The sequence below is a fragment of the Henckelia pumila genome, chromosome 2, assembly GCF_033568475.1.
Source record: "Henckelia pumila isolate YLH828 chromosome 2, ASM3356847v2, whole genome shotgun sequence".
Classification (NCBI taxonomy): Eukaryota; Viridiplantae; Streptophyta; class Magnoliopsida; order Lamiales; family Gesneriaceae; genus Henckelia; species Henckelia pumila.
In genome coordinates, this window is record NC_133121.1 from 124,313,224 (window position 1) to 124,338,803 (window position 25,580).

The window sequence follows — 25,580 nt, forward strand, 5'->3', positions numbered from 1 at the left end:
GAAAGAATTGATCGCGAGTGATCTTTCACACTAGATTCTCTTCAGACATGTTGTTGGTACAAAATCATGATTCATAGATGAATGTTGCCATCCCACTTTTTCGGGCCCACGTCTTTCCTAATTTTGTATTCAAATTTTACTCGTGACTTTGATTAATTGTAATTATATATATCTTCCTACTATATTAAACTTGAGATATGATAACAAGGTAGTGTTTATGAGAGCTTCTCGAAAGCACTTCTGAGCTTTTTCTTCATAAAATTTTGAAATTTTATAAAATTTTGTGAATGAAAAGCTAAGAAGTACTTTCTAAAAGTCCTCTCAAACACTACTTAACTATATTTTTGATACGTTGGTGTGTCACATTTCAAATTTAAAAACTATCAATTTTTGTTTTCCTCTTTGGAGGACGTAGATAATATTGTATCATGAATTTTACTATTATGTTTATAAACATAACAAAATTTTATTATTTATTTTATATACACGCATCGCGTGTGCCACCACAACTAGTATACTTATTAAGCGTACGCGACCAACCTTCGTATAGCCAAATCATAGATCTAGTTTTTTTTTAACCATCATAAATCTAGTTAGTGATAGAAAACATGTCTATAATATATTTATATATATATATATGTGTGGCTTGACTTTAATTTAATTGCATATTTATGTCTTAATTAATAATATTTATCTTCATTCTAATTTCTCATCTCCAATTATATGTATATAATGGATTAATTGGGTCACATCCGATCCGATTTTTAAAGAATGGTTATGACGTGACATCCATCTCTCACATTTCATATGCTCAACTTGCATTTGATGTGAATTTCAATCGATGTATTTCTGATATGATAGAAACTGAGGGTTAATGCTAAAACTCGAATCATATATTAGATGAAAAAATATAATTATTTAATGTCTTATTTTATGATTAAACGTACAGTATAAACATACATTAATTAATGGTATAATACCAATGGATGTATGAATAAATTGTTTTCGATCGAAATAATTTGAGAAAATTGTCAAATTAGTCATATAAGTTTTCATTTCCTCCTCTAATTAACCAGCCAAAATTGAATCTTAACCCTTTGGTAACGTTTGCGGTTGTTTCAAAAATGTACTCGTGAGTTTTTCCTTTGAATCCTTCACAATATTTTCAAATTTTGTTAAGGACAAACTTATAAGCACTTTTTGGAAGCAAATTCAAGTAGTGGTGGATTTTCGGTAACCAAAAATACCGACGTGAAAAAAATTCATACTGATACCGATATCGATACCGAAATTCCAAAATTTTGATATGAAAAAAATTCATACTGATACCGTACAGATACCGAAAAAAAATTCGTTATACCGAAAAAAAAATGTCTGTATATCGAAAAAAAATTCGGTACGGTATCCCGATAATTCGTTATTTTGGTACGGTATCCCAACCCTAAATTCAAGTACTATCTTAGTCCTCTGACTTTGTATTTTGTTGGTTTTTAGTCATATTTCATCGGAATGATAATGTCAGTAGTGGAGCCACATGTCGGGTGGCCCATTTTTTTTTAAAAATAATTTATGTATATAAATTTTATATAATGTTGGATTAATTTGATATTAGTTCGGGTGACTCGATTAAAAAAATTATTCTGAAATTTAAAATTTTAGCCCGGGTAGTTTTTTTAATCTTGGCTTCGCTATTGGACAATGTGGTAGTGTAAAATATTGTTGTGATACTGAAAATACTAATGATGTGACTTAATAAAAAAAAACAATTAAACATGACAACTTATAATACTAAATTGACTATTTTCCCGAAACATAACACCAACAGATGATATCAAAAAAATATAGACAACAATTTGGAATCAAGATTCTTGGATTGATCAAGTAAAAATCCATGTACCATGATCTTGTTGCCCCAATTTGTGTAGACGTTTACAATCTGAGGTTTGATTTGGGAGGTCCTAGTAAATAGATGACTTTTAAAAGTCATCAAACTACACTACGATGGGGTATTGCTTTCACACTTTGCATCATACATCCACAATTGTATTATTCATATTCTTCTTTCTTATGTATACAATTTGAATTTAATTTATTTAACATTTCTTACACTGATTAAGTAGCGAATACAATAAAAACAGAATATATATATATATATATATATATATATATATATGTATATATATATATATGTATATTTTTAATCACGAAGATGTAATTTTGTTGTGTATTGTATGTATATATATAGTCACATCGCAAAAGGAAAATGAATGATACGGCCTAATTCAGTCTATGCTATGATGATATGATAATGCATTACAAGAAGTTGAACCGATGGGTCGATGCATTCAATTTGATTTGTACCGGAATAGTGAGACATCAATTAGTTGACAAGAAATTTCATTAAATTACTAACTGAAATTGGTGATACCATTTATTACAAATTCAATATGTATCCGTGAACAATTTATCATTATGAATCCAAGTGACAAAATCGTGAAATTTACCCTAATTCTCGTACTTGTGGAATATTTTCAACATCCAAAAATTACAATATTTGTATTTTTTTTAAAAAAATGAGATGACATTATGCAAATTTTCTAAAAGAATAATATTCCTTATCTGAAAAAAAAGAAAACTATATATTATTCTCACTTTTATTTCATTTCTTGAAACCCATTTTTAGTTAATTACATTTTCATCAACCTCTTTATACAAAATTTATCACATGTTTTTACATTTATTTTGCATCTTATGTAAATAATTACCCAATATGATTTCAAAAAAATTTTTAATCAGACAAAAACTTAATAAATTCTGTTAATTTATATATATAAAAAACAATCATATATTTTTTTTTAAAAAAGGGAAAAAAGCCTAACAATTTATTTAACCTTGAGATACTTGTGAGCATACAAAGAGACATAGCGTGATAGAGGATTGGATTGGATACGGAAGTTGAGAATCAAATCTTGAAATGTTATGTAATTATTATGATGATATAGACAAGAAATAAATAAAGGTACATGTTCAGGGACCCACCTGCAAATATTTGAAAATCTCTGTGGGTCCTTTTCATAATATACAAATCTTTTGCGGTCCCCTTCAAACTCCCGCCTTTGCCTCACAGTCAAGCGAGACTTGGAATTAATGAGAAATTGAGAATAATAATAAACTTCTACATATCCAACAAACTATATAGCAAATCATAATATTATTTTATCAAACAATTATAGTATTTCATATCATTGTTACTAATATTACATAAAAACAAGAGTGTTGAAAAATTGTTGTGTTATGAATCCGATAAGTGTTCCATTCCAAACATCTTAATTTTGTTAGTGTGTTTTAATATTCGATATGAAACAACGATAACATAAAGGGTGGTCGGATTTCCTATTGAAGGTGGCCACAAATATTAGTTGTCTGGCACGTGTTGAGTCCTCCACGTTTAGACCCCATCATGAGGAAGACAAAAGAACTGGCATCCAAATCCGCCGTGTGAGCCGCTGCATCATCACCATTTTTCTTTATGCTTTTCTGCCCATGCCTCTTATCAATTCACTATACCATTCTAATTCAAATATATATATAAATATATATATATATATATATATAGTAATAATTTTATGTAAAATAATTAAATTAAAAGAAAATTGATTTTTTTTTTCCATTAACTTGTTTGTTTTTTAGTTTTAACTTTTCAAAGTTGAGTTTTGAACTTTTGGTACACTAATTTTTAATCTTTTGATAATTTTGGTCCAATTACTGACGTAGCAGGTTGACAGGTCAGTAGTTTCGATGTCACATCAGTATTTTCCAGCTAGTTAGATGCTATCTGTAAGGGCACTGCCTTGACATACATCTAACGATTGACATCTATCAAAATATATGAGATCTACTTTTTTTTAGTGGAACCCACGTGTATTGATGAATGATCACCCTTAGATCTATCATGGGGTAGTGTCATTGTAGATAGCATGAAATAGTCCGTATTTTCCCGTGCCACATCATCCGTGGAGACCAAAATAATCGAAATTTAAAAGTTAGTATACCAAACCAAAATTTAAAAAGTTAATAGATCAAAACAAAAAATAAACAAATTAATGAACCAAAAACTATTTTTTCCTAAATTAAATGGGATAAAGATAGAAATATAAATTGAATTAGTAGAGACGGATGAGAGTTTTTGCCCAAGGATAAAAATCGAGTAGGTTTTTTAAGACGAATCAACCTAATTTATATTTAAATTTTAAGTGAAATGTAAAATTTTCACATAAAAAATAAAATTAACATATAAGAAACGTTTATAAGAGCTTTTGTTTAAGAAGTTATAGACTCTATTTAAACGAATGAATACATTTGAATTTTTTTTAGAATCAAAAAACATTTGAAATTTAGTATATTATAACACAAAAAGGAAAAAAAATTATCTACTCGAGAATTTAAAATTCATCAGATAAGGACAGGAAATATTTACTACCCTCAACTCAAATAAACAAGGTTATTTATTCAATCAAGATTTTTCTTTCCCTACCTTTAAAAAATAAATAAATAAAGAAGATTCGCTTTTTAAGTTTTTTGATTGAAGGGAAAATGGAAACATTTCTCAGATAATCAATCTTCATTTTTTAAAGTGATTGACTACCAAATTATTTATAATAAAGTGAAAAAATATATATATATAAAGATTGGATCGATTTTTATTAAACAATATATATATATATATATATATATATCAATTTACTAAAATTTCTTTCTTCTTCTTTTCAAATATTGAATTGTATATTATAAATATTTACTTTTTAAAAATTATATTTCATAAAAGAATACCGAATATGGAAACTTTTGCTTGTATTAATGTATTATGCTATAGTTCATAGCTAGCACATTCGAATTCGAATGATATCAATGTGTTAGAATGGATATATACACACATTTTATAGCCTTTTTTTCATAATAATTTTATTGAAAATTTAACATGCATGCATGTACTTTTATGTGTATTTATATGTGATATTATGAGAGCTTTAAAAGATTTTTGACTTAGGGACAAAAAATGGGACCATAAAATCAAACTTAAGGATCCTCATATTGACCTATCTTTTCCATTAATTAATCAAGCGTGATTTTCAAAGAAAAATGTTGCTCGTGGGGTTCTATCATCAAGGTTACACTTATGTTTTGCAGAATAATTCTAATTATAGTGTCCCACTAACTTTTTTAAGAAAAAGACATTCAAGAAAATATAGAAAACTGTTATATTTTTCAGGGGAAAAAACAAAAGCGGAAAATCCCTGGTTTTTATTTAATCGAGTGAAAAATTTACTCATTCTTTTGTTTTTTATTCAATAAGAATTCATGATAAATAAGTTTCCAACATTTTTCATATGAAATAGCCAAAAAAAGGGAGTGCTAAATAATTTCACTCTATATAATAATCAAACAATATTTTAAGACTACAAATATATATACCCTAAACGTGAAAAATACACAATATACATATATATATTATCAAAATGAAATTTCAACAATGTGTTTGAATGTTTAGATATTTTCATGTGTGATGTTGTCTTAACTAATAGATTATTTATTTATCGATAATTTTGTAACATTTAAAGCATTCGTTCTTCCCCCCTCTCCAATGATTTTTCCAGCTCCTTCCCTAGATCTGCTCTTGTTTTTAACTACATAGATAATATCCCATTATCAATCATATTTCACTTCATTTGAAATTCTCACGTTTCCTTTTTTTAAAAAAACTTAATAATAAGTAAACCTTACAAGATAGTAAAAAATAGTTGACACAAGAAACTTTTTCCTTATATATTAATTGGGTTTCGTGTAAATAAATTCATTAAGTTATAAGATGAAGATCTAAAGTGGAAACAAATATTGCGATAGGTCACCTTAAATGAGCTGAAGCATTCAAGTTATGGGCGTAGAGGCCCAAACGTAAACGAATCTTATAGTTAAAAGGCCCAAATTGCGTTTGTCGTTCTTTGATAAAAGGGATTGGTATTAGGGCATTCGCAACCCCAGCTTCTTCCCAACTTTTTTAAGTTGGGAAGAAGAAGCTGAACCTGCAGGCTGTAGCGTGTTCAAGTTTTGAAAGTTGCTGTTGGCCAACAACAGCTTTCATATATTATTAAAAAAAAATTAAATTATATATATTGATACCAGGAGGAGGAAACCACCTCAGCTCATCGATGACCCTAATATAAAAGGAACATCCCTAATCAACCAGAACCGGTTCAGGAGCTCAGCTCGGGAGCTTGGAGCTCGGCCAAGCTCCCCACCATAATTCCCAGCTCGGGAGCTCGGAGCTCGACCAAGCTCCCCACCATAATTCCTAGCTCGGGTCGGGAGATCAGCTCGGGAGCTCGGAGCTCGGCCAAGCTCCCCCACCATAATTTCCAGCTCGGGAGCTTGGGGCTCAGCTCAGCCCCAATATTAGTAGGGAGTTAGCTTAGTAAATGAGTTCGACAACCTTGGTGAGCTAGCTAAGATGTTAGGATCAATGTTTAGGGCGAGCTCAGGAGTTCAGTAATAACTCACTCACCCTTTTTCATATGACCCCTGGGGGAGCAGCAATATAGAGTCTTAGTGATGACAGGTCAGCTTGGATAAAATGTACATGTCGATATTTTCACGGTCAAGCTAGATTCAGACGAGATATCCGCCTATATATTCGGGATTGCAATCCCGGGATTCTCGGGTTCCTGATAAGGAAGGTAAGCGTAAGATTCGGAGTTCTCTCCTATAAATACCAGGTTCACTTTCATTATTTGAATCCTAATTTTCACTCGTGTACACACACCACTCTCTATATTTCGCTATCCTAGCATCTGACTTGAGCGTCGGAGGGGATACACCGGAACACCTTCCGGCCCCCCTTTAACCCTCTTGTTCGTGGTTTCAGTTCAGCAACAGGTCATCATTTATTGGAGGAGTTTTGTTAGCGCGGCTAATTAGCTCATCCAAGAAGATTACTTTATTGAGGTAAATCAATTGGCGCCGTCTGTGGAAAATTTAAGCTAAGGCGTAGATATGGCGGGAAGAGGAAGAGGAAGAGGGAGGGGAGGAGGAAATGTGGCGGACATGACTGTAGATCAGCTCAGCCAGTTCATCACTCAAACGGTGCAAACAGCCATGGGTCAGAATCCACCACCTCCTCCCCCTCCACTTGGAGGTCAGCCAAACCAAATGGATGCGATGTGGGAAGAGATCATGAGATTGGGTCGGCAAGTCGGAGGTCGGCCTGGGCCGATACAGAGAGAAAGCCCTTTTGCTCGGGCTATTTTAGATGAAGAACTCCCTGCGAATTTTAAGCAACCCACCTTAGGGGAGTATGATGGGAGCTCAGATCCAGAGGAACATTTGGGAAGGTTTGAAAATGCAGCCCTGTTGCACAGATATACGGATGCAATTAAATGTCGGGTCTTTCTCACCACTCTGGTGAGATCAGCTCAGCTATGGTTCAACCTTTTATAGCCTGGTAGCATTCGAAGTTTCAATGACTTCAGCTCAGCCTTTTTACACCAATTTGCGAGTAGCAAAAAATATTTGAAGACCTCTCTTAGTTTGTTTAATCTGAAGCAATCTAAGGTGGAACCTTTGAGGGAGTATGTTCAGCTCTTCAATACAGCAGCTTTGGAAGTACCTGCGGCCACTGCAGATACCTTGGTAAACTCTTTCACTCAAGGGTTGAGGGGAGGAGAGTTTTTCAAATCTTTGGTCAAGAAGCCTCCTTTGACTTATGATGAGCTCCTTAGTCAAGCTGAGAAGTATGTGAATTTGGAAGATGCACAAAGGCAAAGGAGACATGAAGGAACTTCTGGGAGTAAGCCAAGTACCAAGATAGGAGCAAAGGTAGAAGGGAAGGCAGCTGTTGGAAGAAAAAGGGTTGCGGAAGAGATGAACAGGGCTAAGGGACCCTACCCTTACGTACCACTCTCGGTAAGCCTGGAGAAGGCAATGCAAGTCTGTGAGGATAGGCGAGCGCTTGTGAGGCCTCGAAATGCTGAGAAAGGCCCGCGGTTACCGCCATCTGACAAGTTTTGCAACTTTCATCAGGAGTATGGGCATATCACTAATGACTGTCAGAGGCTAGGCGAGGAGGTGCAGAGAATTATTTCTGAGGATGCTCGACTCAGGGCTGAGCTAACTCGGAGGGCAAATCCTTCTCGCCAAGGCCGAGCTCCTCAATGGAGGGATCAGGGAAATGAAGTAAGGGGAAACCAACCTGATCATCAAAGAAGAGCTCCACGAAATGGTCAGGAAGATAGGGTTGAGCAAATTGCAAATCACCCTCATAGGGGCATGATCAATATGATTTCAGGAGGCACTACAGATGGGGATTCAGGAAGGGCTCGCAAAGCTCACGGGCGTAGATTGGAAAATTTTGAGGTAAATTCTCAACTTAGCTGTCCTACTGATCCAAACATTAGTTTTGGAAGGGAATATTTAAAGGATGTGGTGGTACCTCATAATAATCCCTTATTGGTCACCTTGACCATAGCTAATTATGATGTGGCTCGCATCTTTGTTGATACTGGTAGCTCAGTAAACATTATCTTCAAAGAAACCCTTGATCAAATGAAGTTGGAAGGATTTGAGTTGGACCCAATCACCACGGAGTTGTATGGGTTCACGGGTCATGCTTTGCAACCGTTGGGACAAATAGTGCTCTCATGATCTCTTGAAAATGGAGAGCAGAGAGTAACCAAAATGGTTTGCTTCACCATGGTGGATGCACCGTCCTCTTTCAATGGAATATTGGGGCACCCTGCCCTGAGTGATTTTTGAGCCGTGGCATCCACCTATCATCAGAAGTTGAAGTTCCCAAGTGGAAGAGAAGTGGGGGTTGTTCGGGGTGATCAGAAGGCAGCTCGGTTGTGTTTTGTGAATGAAGTGAAGATTGATGCAAAGAAGAATAGGAGGGAAGTAGGAATGGTTTCAGTAGGTCGGACATCGAGGGTGTTTGGTCAGAAGGTGCTTCTGATGTCTGGAGAAGGTAATGAGAAGGTGGAATTAAGCCCGGGGGCTCAGATTGTTAAATTAGCCGCTGATCTCATCCCATCAGTGAAGCAAAGATTGGTTGACTGCTTGAAGAAGAACAAGGATGTTTTTGCTTGGTCTGTGTCAGAGCTCAAAGGGGTTAGTGCGGAAATTATGGTTCATCAACTCAACACTCTTGCGGGAGTGAGGCCGATAAAACAGAAGAAGAGACACTTTGGACCAGAAAAGGATAAGGTTATTAAAAAAGAAGTGGATGAGCTCCTTGAGGCAGGACACATTAGGGAAGTGCAGTTCCCTACTTGGTTATCAAATGTGGTCTTGGTCCCTAAGAGCTCAGGAAAGTGGAGGATGTGTGTCGATTTCAGAGACTTGAATAAGGCATGCCCCAAAGATTGTTATCCACTGCCTCGAATCGATCAGTTGGTTGACTCTACGGCAGGTCATCAGTACTTATGCTTCATGGATGCATATCAGGGATATCATCAAATTCCTTTGGCGAAGGAAGATCAGGACAAAGTAAGTTTCACTACCTCTCATGGAACTTTTTGTTATAGAGTGATGCTTTTTGGTTTAAAGAATGCAGGGGCCACTTATCAAAGGCTCATGGACAGAGTGTTTGCCTCCCAAATTGGCAGAAATGTGAAAGTTTATGTGGATGATATTCTGGTGAAGTCTCAGGATGATGTGGGATTGTTGGCCGACCTTAAGGAGACTTTCTCGACTTTAAAAGCTTATCAGGTGAAACTTAATCCGAAGAAGTGTGTATTTGGAGTTAGAGGAGGTAAGTTTTTGGGGTACATGGTTACTGAAAGGGGGATAGAGCCCAATCCTGAGAAGGTGCAGGCTATCCGATCCATGTCTGCTCCTCGTAATCTGCAAGAAGTTCAGAGGTTGGCAGGAAGGATAGCAGCCTTGTCTCGATTTATATCAAGATCAGCTCATAGAAGTCTACCTTTCTTCAAAGTGCTTCGTAAAACCAAGAAATTTGAATGTGATGATGAATGCGGGAAGGCATTTGATGACCTAAAAAGCTATTTAGCTGAACTCCCTATGTTGGCTAAGGCAATTCCTGGTGAACCATTGTACATCTATTTATCAGCTTTGGAAGGGGCAGTCAGCTCAGTACTTATTAGGCAGGAGGGAGCAGCTCAACACCCTATCTATTTCTTTTCACATGCCCTTAAGGGTGTAGAACTCCGGTATTCGGAGGTGGAAAAGCTAGCGTTAGCCTTGGTTATGACAGCAAGGAAGCTCAGACCTTACTTTCTATCACATCCTATTGTGGTACTGACCCACAACCCTATTGGGAGGATATTGACTCGAGTTGATATTTCGGGAAGATTGGTGAAATGGACTACGAAGCTCAGTGAGTATGACATCCAGTATGAACCAAGGTCAGCCATTAAGGCTCAGGCATTGGCAGATTTTCTGGCCGAAACGAGACATGTGGAAGCAGAGGATTTGTGGAAAGTATATGTTGATGGCTCTTCTAATAATGAAGGATGTGGAGTGGGGGTGTTTTTGATCTCTCCTCGTGGAGATGAGATCAGATTGGCAGTTAGGTTGGATTTTAGAGCTTCTAATAACGAGGCAGAGTATGAGGCTGTGTTAATCGGCCTCCGAGTAGCTAAGCAAGCTGGGGCAGCTCGGGTGCATCTCTACTTTGATTCACAGTTAGTAGCTCAGCAGGTTAATGGAACGTATGAAGTGAAAAATGAGAAGTTGAAGGAATACATGAGGGCGATAGAGGAAGCTCGGGGCCTCTTTGATGAGGTAATGTTTGAAAAAATTCCGAGGGAGAGCAATGAAAAAGCAGATTATCTTGCCAAGATGGCTAGCTCACTTCATAACTGGAAGAACAGAGACGTAGTCGTGCAAGTGGAATTAACACCTTCTACTGAGCTCACACCATTAGCTCAGGAAGAGAGTGACTGGAGAAAAGAGCTCTTGGAATACATGGAGAAGGGCAAGTTACCAAAAGATCCAAAGAAAGCATATCGGTTGAAGCAGAGGAGTCTTCGCTTTGTGGTGGTGGAAGGAGTTCTTTATAAGAGGTCATTTTCTGGACCTTTTCTCAAGTGTTTAGGCCCTAAGGAAGCTCATTATGTCCTGAAGGAGATACACGAGGGGTGTTGTGGCAATCACTTGGGGTCTTATTCTCTAGCTCATAAGGTTCTCTTAGCAGGATATTTTTGACCTACTATTTTGAAAGTTGCCATAGCTTTGGTGACTTCTTGTGACAGTTGTCAGCGACATAGCAGACTTCAGCATCAGCCAGCAGCGTTAATGAAAGGAATTGTGGCAGCGTGTCCTTTCGATCAGTGGGGAATGGATATTGTGGGTCCTTTCCCTCCAGCTCCAACTCAAAAGAAATTCTTGTTGGTCGATATTGATTACTTCTCTAAGTGGGTGGAGGCGGAGGCCTTGGCTCGAATTACTGAAGGGGAAGTGCTGAAATTTCTATGAAAGAATATAGTATGCAGATTTGGAGTACCCAGGAAGCTTATTTCTGATAATGGGAGACAGTTTCAAGGGGCTCGAGTGCAAGCTTGGTGTAAAGAAATGAAAATTCAGCAACACTTTACCTCTGTCCATTATCCTCAGAGTAATGGTCAGGTGGAGGTGACTAATAGGTCTTTGGTGCAAAGCTTGAATACGCGCTTGGGAAAAGCCCAGGGAAATTGGGTGAAAGAGCTCCCTAGTGTGTTATGGTCATATCATACCACACCGAGAATTGGAACTGGAGAGACTCCATTTAGTATGGTGTACGGAAATGAGGCCGTCCTGCCAGCAGAAATTGGAGAAGAGTCGGCTCGGATATTTTTCTATGATGAGGAAAATGGAGAAAGGAGAATGGAATACCTAGACTTTTTGGATGAAAAGAGAGAAGCTGCTGCTATCAGAATGGAGGCATACAAGAACAGGATAGCTCGGTCCTATAATCGTCGGGTGCGCAGGAAGGGTTTTCAGGTAGGAGATTTGGTGCTCAGGAGAATTCAGGAGGTGGCTGTAGGGAAGCTCGACCCTAAGTGGGAAGGACCGTACAAGGTGGTGATGAGGCTCAGTTCGGATGCTTAATACCTGGAAGATTTAAAGGGAAAGATGATGAAGAGGCCTTGGAGCGCTTACAATTTACGAAAATATTATTCTTAATGTTGCAAGTACAATTTTCCTTTAAGTTGTAATTCATGCAAGTTACATTCTATTTTTATCTATGAGCAGTTACTTTTTCGGAAATATTGATGTAAATGTGCCTTAGCTCATCACCTTAGTCACGCCTCTTAGGCCCCTGACTTTGGTTCAGCTCATCACCTTAGTCACGCCTCTTAGGCCCCTGACTTTGGTTCAGCTCATCGCCTTAGTCACGCCTCTTAGGCCCCTGACTTTGGCTCAGCTTACTACCTTAGTCACGCCTCTTAGGCTCGACTTTGGTTCAGCTCCCTACCTTAGTCACGTCACCTCGACCCTGATTTTTGGGCTCAGCTCAGTTACAGCACTTTGATTTCAACCCTTAGCCCATTTTAGATACTCAAGTACAAATGGTGTTAGCAGGTTAATTAAACACACACTTGGTAATTATGAGGAGTCACTTCACATTGCTCTCATTTAGATGAGCAGGGAGTCAGGGCAATTTGGTTTGGGAGCTCGTGAGCTCGGGAGCCCATTTAGGCGATCTGAGAACATATGTCAGGTCAGGTTGGAAGTTTGGCTACGGCAGCTTAGCTCGGCTCTGGGAGCGCAGCTCAGCTCGACTCCTGAAGCTCAGCTCAGTTCAACGCCTCCGGGTGTTGGTTTATTTTTAAATACGTACTTTGCCCCCTTAGGGAGCTCAGCTCAGTTCAACACTTTCGGGTGTTGGTTTATTTTTAAATAAGTATTTTGCTCCCCTTAGGGAGCTCAGCTCAATTCAACACCTCCGGGTGTTGGTTTATTTTTAAATAAGTACTTTGCTCCCCTTAAGGAGCTCAGCTCAGTTCAACACCTCCGGGTGTTAGTTTATTTTAAAATAAGTACTTTGCTCCCCTTAGGGAGCTCAGTTCAGTTCAACACTTCCGGGTGTTGGTTTGTTTTTAAATAAGTACTTTGCTTCCCTTAGTGAGCTCAGCTCAGTTCAACACCTCCGGGTGTTGGCTTATTTTTAAATAAGTACTTTGCTCCCCTTAAGGAGCTCAGCTCAGTTCAACGCCTTCGGGTGTTAGTTTATTTTTAAATAAGTACTTTGCTCCCCTTAAGGGGCTCAACTCAGTTCAACACTTTCGGGTGTTGGTTTATTTTTAAATAAGTACTTTGCTCCCCTTAGGGAGCTCAGCTTAGTTCAACACTTCCGGGTGTTGGTTTATTTTTAAATAAGTATTTTGCTCCCCTTAGGGAGCTCAGCTCAGTTTAACGCCTCCGGGTGTTAGTTTATTTTTAAATAAGCACTTTGCTCCCCTTAGGGAGCTCAGCTCAGTTCAACGCCTCCGGGTGTTAGTTTATTTTTAAATGTTAATCTTATCTCCATTCAAGGAGCTCAGCTCAGCTCAAAATTTTTGGGTGTTAGTTGAGCTTGACACCTTTGGGGGTTAGTTTAGCTCAGCTCTTATTTCCCATTTGTAGGTCAATTCAGATAAATAAAAGAGAAACAATGTAATAAATAAGTTTGCATAGTAAAACGAGAAGTTAAATGTTTACATCCCTCATAACAAAAATCAGTGCTCATTCTCTCCCTCCCCTTCACCCTGCTCAGCCTCGCCCTCACCTTCCTTAACTGGCTCTCCTGAGGTGAGGGAGAGGGCAAACCCATCCAAATCCAGAAAATCTACAGGAACCCTTTCAGGAGGGTAACCTGCCGCCTTGAACTGCTGGGTACAGCTCTCGAACCCTTTCGATAAGTAGCCATAGGCTTGGACAGCAACCTCATCCATGAACTCGTCCGACTTTAGGAAGCCTTCAGCTCCCTTGGCCAGCTCGGTTCGGGACAGCTCTAGCTCTTGGAGAGCTTGAGAAAGCTGATCCTGGGAACCTTTAAGTTCACCCTGCAAGGTTTCCTTCTGCACCTCGGAGACTCGGAGGTCATTCAACTGCTTCAGCCGGTCGGCCTGGAAGCCCATCCGCATCTCCTCCATTTGAGCTCGGAGAGTGGCCACCTCCTTGTTATGAGCCAGCTTTAGAACCTCAAGCTCTTGGTTCAGCTCAGCAAGATGAGTATCAAAACTCCTGCTGTCCTTGATGAGTTGCTTTCGAGCAATGGAAGCTCGGAGGGACACCTCGGCGTTCAGTGCAGCAGCCTGGCATAGGACAGAGATCGTTTTGAGCTGAGTATAAAGTGCTAAACTTAAATTAAATAGAGTATAAATCACCTCAGCGGAAGCAGTGTTGGAGCGTTGTAGGAGCTCAGCCCAGTCAAGGTTCTTTACAAAGTCAGCATCGGCTTGAGAAGCATGTCCCGAAGGACTGATCCTGCTGCTGGGGTAGGACCTACCCCCACTATCCGAAGCTCATCATGGTACATGTCAAAAAAATTAGAGCGGCATCGGACCACAGGGGTTTGAGGCTTCTCCGACCTGAACTGCCGAAGAGGCACTACCTCGGGAATGGTAGATTTCCCGAATCCAGCTCTACTATTTTGGGGTGGGGGCTGGATACAGCATGCCTCTTAGAGCCTTTGGAAGGGGCAGAGGATGGATCGGAGGCAGCAGCAGCGCGGGGCGAAGCAGCTTTGGATTTGCCCGAGGTAGCTTCAGCCTTGCTCCATGGCTGAGCTGTTGTCTTCTTCTTCTCTAGCATCCTCTTCATTGCAGCATTCATGACTCTTTTTTCTGAGCAAGTAGAAAGGAGGTCAGTAAAAAAAAAAAAAAAAAAAAAAGAGCAAGGGCGGGGAAGGGCCATACCTAAATTTCCTCGGACCGAGACATCGGCCGAGCTGAGCCCATGGTGACAGAGCAGATCTTCTGCCAGAAGGGCAGAAGTATCGAAGCACCTTACCCCTATAGCCCTTAGGGCTCCAGTAAACAACTCCCCCTGTCGAAAGTCCGGGGTAGGAACAGGCAGGAGGGGGAGAGTTTCCCTCCAATCTGAGCATATGTCCCAGGCATCGGAGGGATGAACAAAAAAGAAAGAGTTTTTCCAGTTTTGTTTGAACTAGGAGAGCCCTTAAAAAATTTACAATTAGGTCGGCAAGAGAAGTAAAAAGGGCCCTCCTCAGAGTGTTTGGGGAGCAAAAAGTTACAGATAGTAAAACAAGTTACTTCAAAGCCTAATGTTCTGAAGAGAACTATAAAGCTGCACAAGGTTCGAAAGGAGTTAGGGGTGAACTGCCCTAAGTGAAGCTCATAATAACGGCTGAGTTTCTGGAAGATAAGGGGCAGGGGAAACCTAAGACCAGCTTCTAATTGATCTACATAAAAGGTGTAATATCCCTCTGGGGGATTGTCAGCTCGGTCATCAAGGTCAGGAATAATGAACTCATATTCCTTGGGAGCATGGGATAGAGCTCTTATTTTGTCCTCGTTCGAAGCATCTAGCTCGGAAGGATACAACTCAAACCACGGCGCCGCAGGGACATCAGGGTCATTGCCCAAGTCAACATCTTGAGCTGAGGTCGAGGGGCAAGCAGGGTCCTGGCCTATAGGCTCTCCTGCGGGAGTAAGAGCGAGGGAATCAAATTGATCCACCTCATGGAATACTTTGTCTGAGCTTCCAGAGTGAGCTCATGAAAAAGTGGCCATGAAAGGAATACTTACTTAGGAAGCTCGGAAACTTGGGAGAAAGGTAAGAAAGCGAGGAAGCTTGGAAAAAGGAATTCGAGAGAGAATTTACGGAAGTGAAGAAAGTGAAAATGAAGTTTTCACAGCAAGGGGCTATTTATAGAAATCTCGGGTTAAATCGAACCGTTGAAATTAGACAGGTGTATGGCTCAGATTCTTTGGAAAAGTTACCGTCACCTAGTGCTTGTCAGAGTGACAGCTGGGCTCGGCGGAGCACCTCAGCTCGGCATTATTTTAGGGTCATCTCAGAATAAAAACGAATTTCGAGTCTTTGACCTCAATTCGACTTTTATGGGAGGGACTTGTGATACCAGGAGGAGGAAATCACCTCAACTCATCGATGATCCTAATATAAAAGGAACATCCCTAATCAACCAGAACCGGTTCAGGAGCTCAGCTCGGGAGCTCGGAGCTCGGCCAAGCTCCCCACCATAATTCCCAGCTCGGTTCAGGAACTCAGCTCGGGAGCTCGGAGCTCGGCCAAGCTCCCCACCATAATTCCCAGCTCGGTTCAGGAACTCAGCTCGGGAGCTCGGAGCTCGGCCAAGCTCCCCACCATAATTCCCAGCTCGGGTCGGGAGATCAGCTCGGGAGCTCGGAGCTCGGCCAAGCTCCCCCACCATAATTCCCAGCTCGGGTCGGGAGATCAGCTCGGGAGCTCGGAGCTCGGAGCTCGGCCAAGCTCCTCCACCATAATTTCCAGCTCGGGTCGGGAGCTCAGCTCGGGAGCTTGGGGCTCAGCTCAGCCCCAATATTAGTAGGGAGTTAGCTTAGTAAATGGGTTCGACAACCTTGGTGAGCTAGCTAAGATGTAGTGACCCTTACCCAGATCACCTACTAAACAGAACTTAGGCATGCAATTAACTTAATAAAACAGATATCAGAATAAACTTGCGGAAACCATAAATAAATACAATCCCAAGGAAAGGAATCTGTAATTTATCCAAATATTATACAACCAAATCGAATAGCTGTATCAACCCAAAACAACAGAAATAAAACCTAGACGAAGCTCCAGCTGGCCAACCACTGCCTAGCCCCTCTTGGATCCACCCGCCTCATCCAATCGCAAACCTGCCCCATGGAATAGGGTGTCCAGAAACACAGAGTACGAGACGTGAGCATAAAACACTCAGTACGAGAGTATGAGTATACATGCATGCAAAGTGAACTCCCTATAAACTCGAGGTCAAGGATCAGATAACAGAGACAGATCGGGCCCTGTTATGTAGCACGTTGTGCCGTCGCTTCAGGAGGTGGCTCCCATACCATAATACTAGTGGATATGCCGGACCCAAATCGATGGAAGTCCAACCACTAACAGGATAGGGAAAAACCCTACTAACAGACATCTCGAAGGAGATAGCTCAGTATGCAAATGAATGCAGCATAAATCAATGACATATAAACCATGCAGTCACATAATACATGCATACTCAGTCAGGATATCTCGAACAGTACTTTCGTATCTCAAATAATAAGCAAGTGCTATCAGCCCTAAGTCCACGCCTATAATCCGCGCTACTTTGCCAAATGATATTACTATCATTATAGCGCTCTAAAAGCCTTAACTAAGCTAAAGCATACTCCTAAATATTTTTAGGAAGCAAAAGCTATACCTTCGTCTGTCGTTAGCCCTTTGCTGTCGAGTGCCTCAAAACTAGGCCACAGCTCCGCTACGACGCCTGGATCGCTATGCCACTTTCGGATTCCCGATGGGACGCTTAGAATTCCCTAGATCTGAATTTGAAGGCTAAGGAATCGAGAGAGAAGAGGTGATTGGTGCGTCTAAATCTGAATCTCGGCCCTCCTATTTATAGACGGAGTTCGGATCGTCCGAACTGGACTTCGGAGCGTTCGAACGCGATCGGACCATCCGATCTTGTCTTCGGGTCGTCCGAACACAATATTACGTCATTGCTTACGTCAGCATGATGACGTCACCCATGACGACTATCGGCAGCACGTTCGGAGCATCCGAACCACTCTTCGGATCGTCCGAACCCTAACTTCGGACCGTCCGAACCTGGACTTCGGAGCCTCCGAACTCGATTACCCTCAAACCATTTTCAAGTGTTCTGAATCCAATTCCGGACTCCGTTAACCCATTAAGAGTTCCCTTAATCATGTTTACTCTTAACTAGTAGGATTAATGAATTGATAAACACTTAATCACTGATTTCGGATACGGGCTACTACATTCTCCCCCACTTAAGATGTTTCGTCCTCGAAAACAGATCTTAATTACTAAATATAAAACAGAAATCAGAGACATTCTTTATTCCAGTCAAACGCTTACAGAGTTTACAACTAAATACAAATCGAAAATGAAATCAAAACAACTCAGGATGGTCTTCACGCATCCTGTCTTCAAGCTCCCAAGTAGCTTTCTCAGTGCCTCGGCGCTGCCACTGAACTAAAACCAAAGGAATGACTTTGTTCCGCAAAACCTTATCCTTATAATCCAGGATACGAATAGGTTTCTCAACATAGGTCAAATCCTTGTTCACCTGAACCTCATACCGCTGCAGAATATGAGATTCATCCGCCACATATAGTCGCAACAGAGATACGTGGAACACGTCGTGAATACTGGAAAGATGCGGTGGCAAAGCTAGTCGATAAGCCAAATCGCCAATGCTCTCCAAGATCTCAAATGAACCGATAAACCTGGGAGACAACTTGCCCTTAAGGCCAAATCTGAGAATCTTGCGGAAAGGTGACACTCTCAGAAACACTTTCTCCCCGACATCGAACTGCAAAGGCCTACGCTTGGTATTAGCATAGCTGGCCTGACGATCCTGTGCAGTCTTAATCTGTTTCTTGATCTGATCAACAATGTCTATCGCCTGCTGGATAAACTCTGGTCCCTCAGCCTGTATCTCCCCCACTTCTTTCCAGAAGAGTGGAGTACGACAACGTCGCCCGTACAACGCCTCAAAAGGTGTCATCTCAATACTAGTATGATAGCTGTTGTTGTACGCGAACTCGATCAACGGCAAATGATCCTGCCAGGCTGAACCAAAATCCATGACGCACGCTCTAAGCATATCCTCCAAAGTACGGATAGTGCGCTCTGACTGACCATCAGTCTCCGAATGATAGGCAGTACTCAAACTGAGAGTAGTACCCATCGCACGCTGAACACTCCCCCAGAATCTAGAAGTAAACCTGGGGTCCCGATCGCTGACAATGCTCACAGGCACTCCATGAAGTCGAACGATCTCCTGAATGTACAATCGAGCCATACGATCCACATTGTACTCCCGGCTATAGGCAATGAAATGCGCTGACTTGATGAGTCGGTCCACCACAACCCAGATAGCATCACAGTTCCTCGGGGATACCGGCAAATGAGTCACAAAGTCCATTGTGATAAACTCCCATTTTCATTCAGGAATAGGCAGACTGTGAAGCAATCCTCCAGGTCGTCGGTGCTCTGCCTTGACCTGTTGACACACCAAACATCTCATCAAATGTGTATTTACTTAATTTAACAAAAATATTGACCCAAATTACGTTTGTAGTTTGTAATATCTAATTTTGACATTGATTTTGCCTACAAGGAAGCATGACCGATAAAAGTGATCATTTTTCCCCATAGCATTCCGTATATTTTCTCATTTATATCTATTTAATTATATAAAAGATAAATTTACTAAAAAAAAATAGATATTTTCGAAAGAATTATTCTATGCTACACCTGGAGCATTTCTTTTTTTTAAAAATATTTTATTGTATAATACCCTTTCTACTCAAAACCCCATTAAAACATCCCATTCACGCTACCTTTTACATGAAAAACTAAAAAAAAAATGTATTTTATAGACACAATGCTTGTTCATTTTTCACTCGTATGTATAATTACTATCTTGAGTAGATACATGAAACATAATACTAAGAGTTAGTCTTAGAAATAATAAATTTAATTCAACTACTTAAAATATGGTTTTTTTTTTAAAAAAAAAAAATAAAGTTAAAAAAAACAATTCCCACTTCGCAAAAATTGCAAAATTTGAACTGCAGTCGTTTAACTTTTACCAATTCAAAAAAAGACTCCCATAATTCCTCGACTTTAGCCATTACGGACACACGCTTTCAAAGAAAACAAGTAAACAACCGCAGGTAATTCCAAACCACCGAAGCCGCCATCCTTGTCAAGATAATTTCACGTGATGACATTACAAAAACTGGAATCCAATTGGGTTTCTCCAGTGCTTCTTGGATAAGGCTTCGAACGGTACCTGAAGGTGGGTTTTTCATTTTAGGAATTTTTTTTTTCTGGGTTTCATTTGATCTCAGATCATCTCAAAGACTTGATCTTGTTTGGTTGTCTTCGTAAATCTCTGGTCTCCAAGTGAAATTGCTCAATTACAGCGGAATGACTAGAAATTTGACATCATTTTGTTGCCTCAACTGATAATCATGGGTCCGATGGTAGCTTTTGTCTGATTTGCCGAATCCTTGACAAATTCTGTCATTTTGTTCCAAGCTTTCAGTATTTTCTCCTCTATGTTAGAACCCAAAATTTCCCCTGTTTATACTTCTTAGTATTTGGTAGAGACATCACCCGGGTGGTTTTTGGCTTCTTTTCTTGCATACGTTGCATAGGTGCTTTGAGCTCATCCAGTTATGGCTTCAACAATGCTCAAGTCAGCGAATTGTAGCGCTAGTGGAGCTGTGAAGCTTGATTACGTGGGTCTTAAGCCATTGGAATTGCCTTGGAACGTCCTGTGTGTGAGGCCTTGTTCGATAAAAAATGTGCCCCGGAAGCTTGCAATATCGGCATGTGATAAAAAAAAGGACATCGTTCCCGTCAAGATCGGAATGACTGATGAGGAGTGCGAGGCTGCTGTGGTTGCAGGGAATATCCCAGTAGCACCTCCGATCCCACTAAAACCCGCGGCACCAGCTGGCACCCCGGTCGTGCCCTCACTTGTAGGTTCACATTTATGTTCATGGTTTTTGCAGTCGCTTAAAGGATAGTTTTACCTATCTGAATATATGATTACAAATATAGTCCCAGTGTTTGCTTGCCTCGGTTTTCAACTCTTCGAGCTGAATCAATTTTTTCCCCGCTTCAGGCATTTAAGTTCAAACATGCACATTTAATTATGATTTAGTACTTTACAATGCTTGACATATGCTTATTACGGGGTTTAATCTAGAAAGAATTGTGCATGTTGTTTGATATTGAATAATTTGCCTGAGTTGCTAGGAACTGAGAACTTTTTCAATATGACAAATTTTAAGATCTAGTAATTTAGTTCGTGTTTCATCAGTGAATTTGGTAATATCCTATATCAACAATTTAGCCATTCTAATCTTCCTTTTCTAATTAATACAATCTATCTATGCCATCATGATGCTTGTCCAGCCACTTAGTCGCCGACCCCGTCGGAACCGGAGGTCCCCAGCACTGAGGGCTGCATTCCAAGAAACGACTTTGAGTCCCGCAAATCTGGTTTATCCTCTTTTCATTCATGAGGGTATGTTGTGGATGATGTGCAATTTGAAAAGAAGAAATAAGAACTTTTTATTCCACTTTGTCATTTTTATATTTCGTAGGTGCTTTTTATATGTCCTCATTCTTAGAAGATATGCAGGTGAGGAAGACACTCCAATTGGAGCGATGCCAGGATGTTATAGGCTTGGATGGAGACATGGACTTGTTGAAGAGGTAAACAACCATTATATTGCTATTTATTTTGGTGCATGATTTAAGACTTGAAATGTCTAGGCTCTGAAAAAAGTCATCTTTTACAGGTAGCTAAGGCACGAGATGTCGGTGTTAACAGCATCGTTCTCTTTCCGAAAGTTCCAGATGCTTTGAAGGTTCTTATTTTGAAGTTTTGTCATATTGTGTATTTAGCTAAATTATTGTGGTTGATTTAATTTGATTGGATTCTACTGTAGTCCTCTTCAGGGGATGAAGCTTACAATGAAAATGGGCTAGTTCCACGGACAATACGGCTGCTTAAAGACAAGTATCCTGATCTTGTAAGTTATTCTTCTCTATGAAGTCATATATGTGTTTCTGAGTATGGTCTTTTTTTCAGTTAATTGAATCTTGATTCTTGTATGTGATAATTCGAGATTTATATGTGTAGGTTATCTACACTGATGTTGCTTTAGATCCGTATTCTTCCGATGGGCATGATGGTATCGTTAGAGAAGATGGTAAGATATCCTGATGTCAATTTGGTGCTGCGAATATAGGTGTTTCAAGAAAACAATTAAGAACCCAAATTGCAAGTAAAAAACTAGTGATAATTCTGAAAATATTATCAAAGATTGACTGCTCTTACTAATGCAAATCAGATGCTTAAAATATGATACTCATAACAGTTTTATCAGTGCTACATTCCGAACTGGCTATCATATTTGATTATGGACAATGCTCATAATCTGAGCATTTGAACAAAATAGAATGTCTTGAGTTACTTTTGAGTTACTGCCACATATTGCAGGAGTTATTATGAATGACGAAACTGTGCATCAGCTGTGTAAGCAGGCAGTTGCCCAGGTAATTTCAATTGAATTTTGAAATTTTGTCGAAAGTTTTTTGAGTGATACATATGCACTTTCTCTGGATTTTGTTATTGTTTTTGCTAAGTTTGTAAACTTATCACCCGGTGAACTTCCATAAGTAGGCCAGAGCAGGAGCGGATGTGGTGAGTCCCAGTGATATGATGGATGGACGTGTTGGGGCGATTCGTGCGGCTCTTGATGCTGAAGGATTTCAACATGTTTCCATTATGTCCTACACTGCCAAGTAATCTCATTTTATCTAGCCTTTGCTGCAATTATCCTATGTTTTTTGAGTTGATCACAATTCTACAATGTTGGCTCATTCTCCAGATATGCAAGCTCATTTTACGGTCCTTTTAGAGAGGCTCTGGATTCGAATCCACGTTTTGGAGATAAGAAGACGTATGTATCTTCTCATCAGACATAATTTTTAAATCTTGATTGCACTTTTTGGTTTTGGAATTCACTAGCAATAACCTAGCTTGCTTTTGCATGAATGAAAAAATAGCTATCAGATGAATCCTGCAAATTATAGAGAAGCATTGATCGAAGCCCATGAGGATGAAGCTGAAGGAGCTGACATTCTTCTGGTTAGTATGCCTTTGTCGTTAATTTCTTCGAGAGTTCGCCTTTGTCTAAATTGATGATCCCATTTTAATTCATCACTTGATTGTAGGTGAAGCCGGGTCAACCATACTTGGACATAATAAGGCTTTTAAGAGATAACTCTCCTTTGCCAATTGCTGCATACCAGGTACATTATCTGGCATGTTGAATTGCTTAAAAAGTTTTGAGTTCGCCAAAACGGGAAAATATATTTTGGCTGAAAAGCGGTGCCTTCGAAATGTTAGATGCCAGTTAAGAAGGAAAAGAGAGGAAATAAAAAAGGTTCATGCTGACATATCATGGTGATTTGTGAGGCATGCCGGTTTTAGCAACATATTCAATATCACCATGAGTTTTTCTTTTAAAAGGGCCAAGTTTGAATGAATTTCACCAATGTTTAGTTTAGCTTCTAATTGAACATAGAATGAGCTGCAAATTTGTTGTTCGGGTAAAATGGGTAACTTGGTAGTATATTTTTCGCCCGTAGGTTTCTGGTGAATACTCGATGATTAAGGCTGGAGGGGTTCTTAAAATGATTGATGAGGAGAAAGTGATGATGGAATCTCTGTTATGTCTTCGTCGAGCTGGAGCAGATATCATTCTCACTTATTTTGCTCTCCAAGCAGCTAAATGCCTGTGTGCGTAGAAGAGTTGATGTCGGCTCGATTCGGGTTGTGCAGTAATCTGGTAGAGAAAAAAAACTCGAATGCAATTCTCAAGTTATTCAAATGTAGCCGTGGTTGATCGTGACCTGAATTCAGTAGTATGCTTTGTATTCGAATTATTTTTCATCTGGCTAATTAATTAAAAATAAAATATACAGACGCTGAAGGGCTGTCTTTGTTCGCCTAAAGAAAGTCACTCGTACTGCAAAACAACTTATTAAACTGAAGAAAGAGTAGAAAAAATAAAGATGGTTCGACTTAGAAACGAATTACGAATCACTAAACTTCATTCAAATATGAAAACAAAAATAAATTACAGAGGCCAATACATATATGAATTTTGCCTAAACTCATTCTTCATCATCAGTGAGAAATTTGCCAGTGCCAGGATTTATGGCTGCGAAGAAGAAGAAGGCGACGTTGAAGAGAATGAGGGGTTCGATCTCCGTGATGGGAACTCCGGTTTCGATATTCAACTGCGCCAATGCCCCTTTTCCGGTAACGATCTCTCCGATGATCGAGAATGCGATACCAAGTTGTGCCAGTCTCCCAACGAAAAGCTCGTTGGCTTTCGTGAATCCGAACAAAGGACCTATACATTCACTCAATACTTCATGTATAAAACATTGTACTTAACAATTCCGAGAGAGCGTTGAAATAGTACTCAGTTACCTCCTTCACCAAGACCCAATGCATTCCTAAGGCCTTTCCCAGGGGCGATAACGGCCCTGTCAAGTCCGGTAGGTTCGTCGACGAATCGGCCACGGTCGCCCAGTGCTCCAATGGCTCCTAGTAAGTTGAACAGTATGAAAAACAGAAGTAGAGGCTCAGCTTCGTAGATTGGAATTCCAGTTTCCAAATTCAGCTGTGATAAGATTCCCTTTCCTGTAATTGCTTCTCCCAGCAGTGATGCCTGCAGATTGAATCAAGTCACATTTGCAAACTCAAGATTTTAACATAATATTTGTAAAGATGTAATTTTATATTCTCTTGCCACAATCTAGTTACTCACAGCAAAGCCAATCATGGCAACACGGCCAACAAATAGCTCATTTTGCTTTGTGAAACCAATTCCTCCAGAAGTTCCAAAGATCCCATTTTCCACCTTAGCCTTCTCTTTCACAGCTGGGCCCTGTGTTGATTAAAAATCAAACCAAGAAATCAACAAGTCCACTGCAAAAACTCAGTTCATTGCTCTTGATCAATATATACTTTATGATCAATCCCAGCAATGTAAGAATACTACAAACCTTCTTGACAGGATCAGCCTTGGTTTTGGCCTTGAAAAGGGCAACAATTCCACTTGTAGAAGAGGCTGCAGACTTGGGAGGCAAAATGAAATGAGAAAAGGGTTTGGGTTTCAGCCTTCGGATCAATGCCTCCCCGCCATTAATGGCATTAGAAGTGAGCAGCATTGTTTGAGCAGCCATTGTAGTAGTTTCTAATCACTAGCTAGATCAGTGAATAATGAGTGTGGCAAGTGTAAACATATATGTGAAAAGTTTGAAGTATTATTAGTTATAAAATAGTGTGAGAAGGGGTAGGGAGTTTGTGTATCACACAAATTGCTAGTGATGTGGATAGAGTCTTAGAATTGTGATGGTGGAGGAGCATCCACGTTCGGCTCTCTTTGTGTTTGAGGAAGAAATCAAAAGAGAAGATTGATGATGATGCTTCTAGTGTGTTCATTTACAAACTTTGGGAAAAGGCATCCATCATTAATTTTTTGTCTTCTTTGTTTGCATTAATGACCTTGGATTATGCATTGTCATTTGTCAATCAGTAAAAGAATTCACGATTAATAATACATTATCATAATTCAGTTATATCATTATATAAACATTTGGAATCGATTATTATTATTTTTTTTTTTGAAAAAATGGAATTGATAAGCTAAATCATACAATTATTGGGTAATTACACAATCTTCTCTATATATTTTCCCATGATAGTCATTTGATTTCATCTATATTTCTTTTACAAATCTTGCACTATTCCACTTTACCACACACCA

The 25,580-nt window shown here is 39.6% G+C and overlaps 3 protein-coding genes across 4 annotated transcripts; 2 read left to right on the top strand and 1 right to left on the bottom strand.

Moving 5' to 3' along the window:
• Window positions 1–7,047: 7,047 nt before the first annotated feature.
• On the top strand, window positions 7,048–11,484 carry LOC140878339 (uncharacterized). The gene is made up of 4 exons (XM_073281941.1): window positions 7,048–7,455; window positions 7,597–8,682; window positions 8,830–11,168; window positions 11,262–11,484. Exons 1-4 carry the CDS (start codon window positions 7,048–7,050, stop codon window positions 11,482–11,484), a joined length of 4,056 nt encoding a protein of 1,351 aa, XP_073138042.1.
• An 8,376-nt stretch (window positions 11,485–19,860) lies between these two features.
• Window positions 19,861–23,732, top strand: LOC140881422 (delta-aminolevulinic acid dehydratase, chloroplastic). Of its 2 annotated transcripts, XM_073286716.1 has the most exons (13): window positions 19,861–20,014; window positions 20,376–20,702; window positions 21,142–21,253; window positions 21,371–21,444; window positions 21,531–21,599; window positions 21,681–21,764; window positions 21,875–21,944; window positions 22,235–22,290; window positions 22,418–22,539; window positions 22,626–22,697; window positions 22,804–22,885; window positions 22,972–23,049; window positions 23,389–23,732. In XM_073286716.1, the coding sequence occupies exons 2-13, from the start codon at window positions 20,397–20,399 to the stop codon at window positions 23,545–23,547; spliced, it is 1,284 nt and encodes a 427-aa protein (XP_073142817.1). In that variant the 5' UTR covers window positions 19,861–20,014; window positions 20,376–20,396; the 3' UTR covers window positions 23,548–23,732. The 2 variants fall into 2 exon arrangements, with proteins under 2 accessions (XP_073142817.1, XP_073142819.1); XM_073286718.1 differs by lacking the exon at window positions 19,861–20,014 and having other exon boundaries at window positions 20,025–20,702.
• A 101-nt stretch (window positions 23,733–23,833) lies between these two features.
• Window positions 23,834–25,171, bottom strand: LOC140881423 (photosystem II 22 kDa protein, chloroplastic-like). The gene is made up of 4 exons (XM_073286719.1): window positions 24,817–25,171; window positions 24,579–24,698; window positions 24,239–24,479; window positions 23,834–24,158 (listed from the first exon to the last, which is right to left on the bottom strand). Exons 1-4 carry the CDS (start codon window positions 24,994–24,996, stop codon window positions 23,917–23,919), a joined length of 783 nt encoding a protein of 260 aa, XP_073142820.1. The 5' UTR covers window positions 24,997–25,171; the 3' UTR covers window positions 23,834–23,916.
• Window positions 25,172–25,580: the final 409 nt, after the last annotated feature.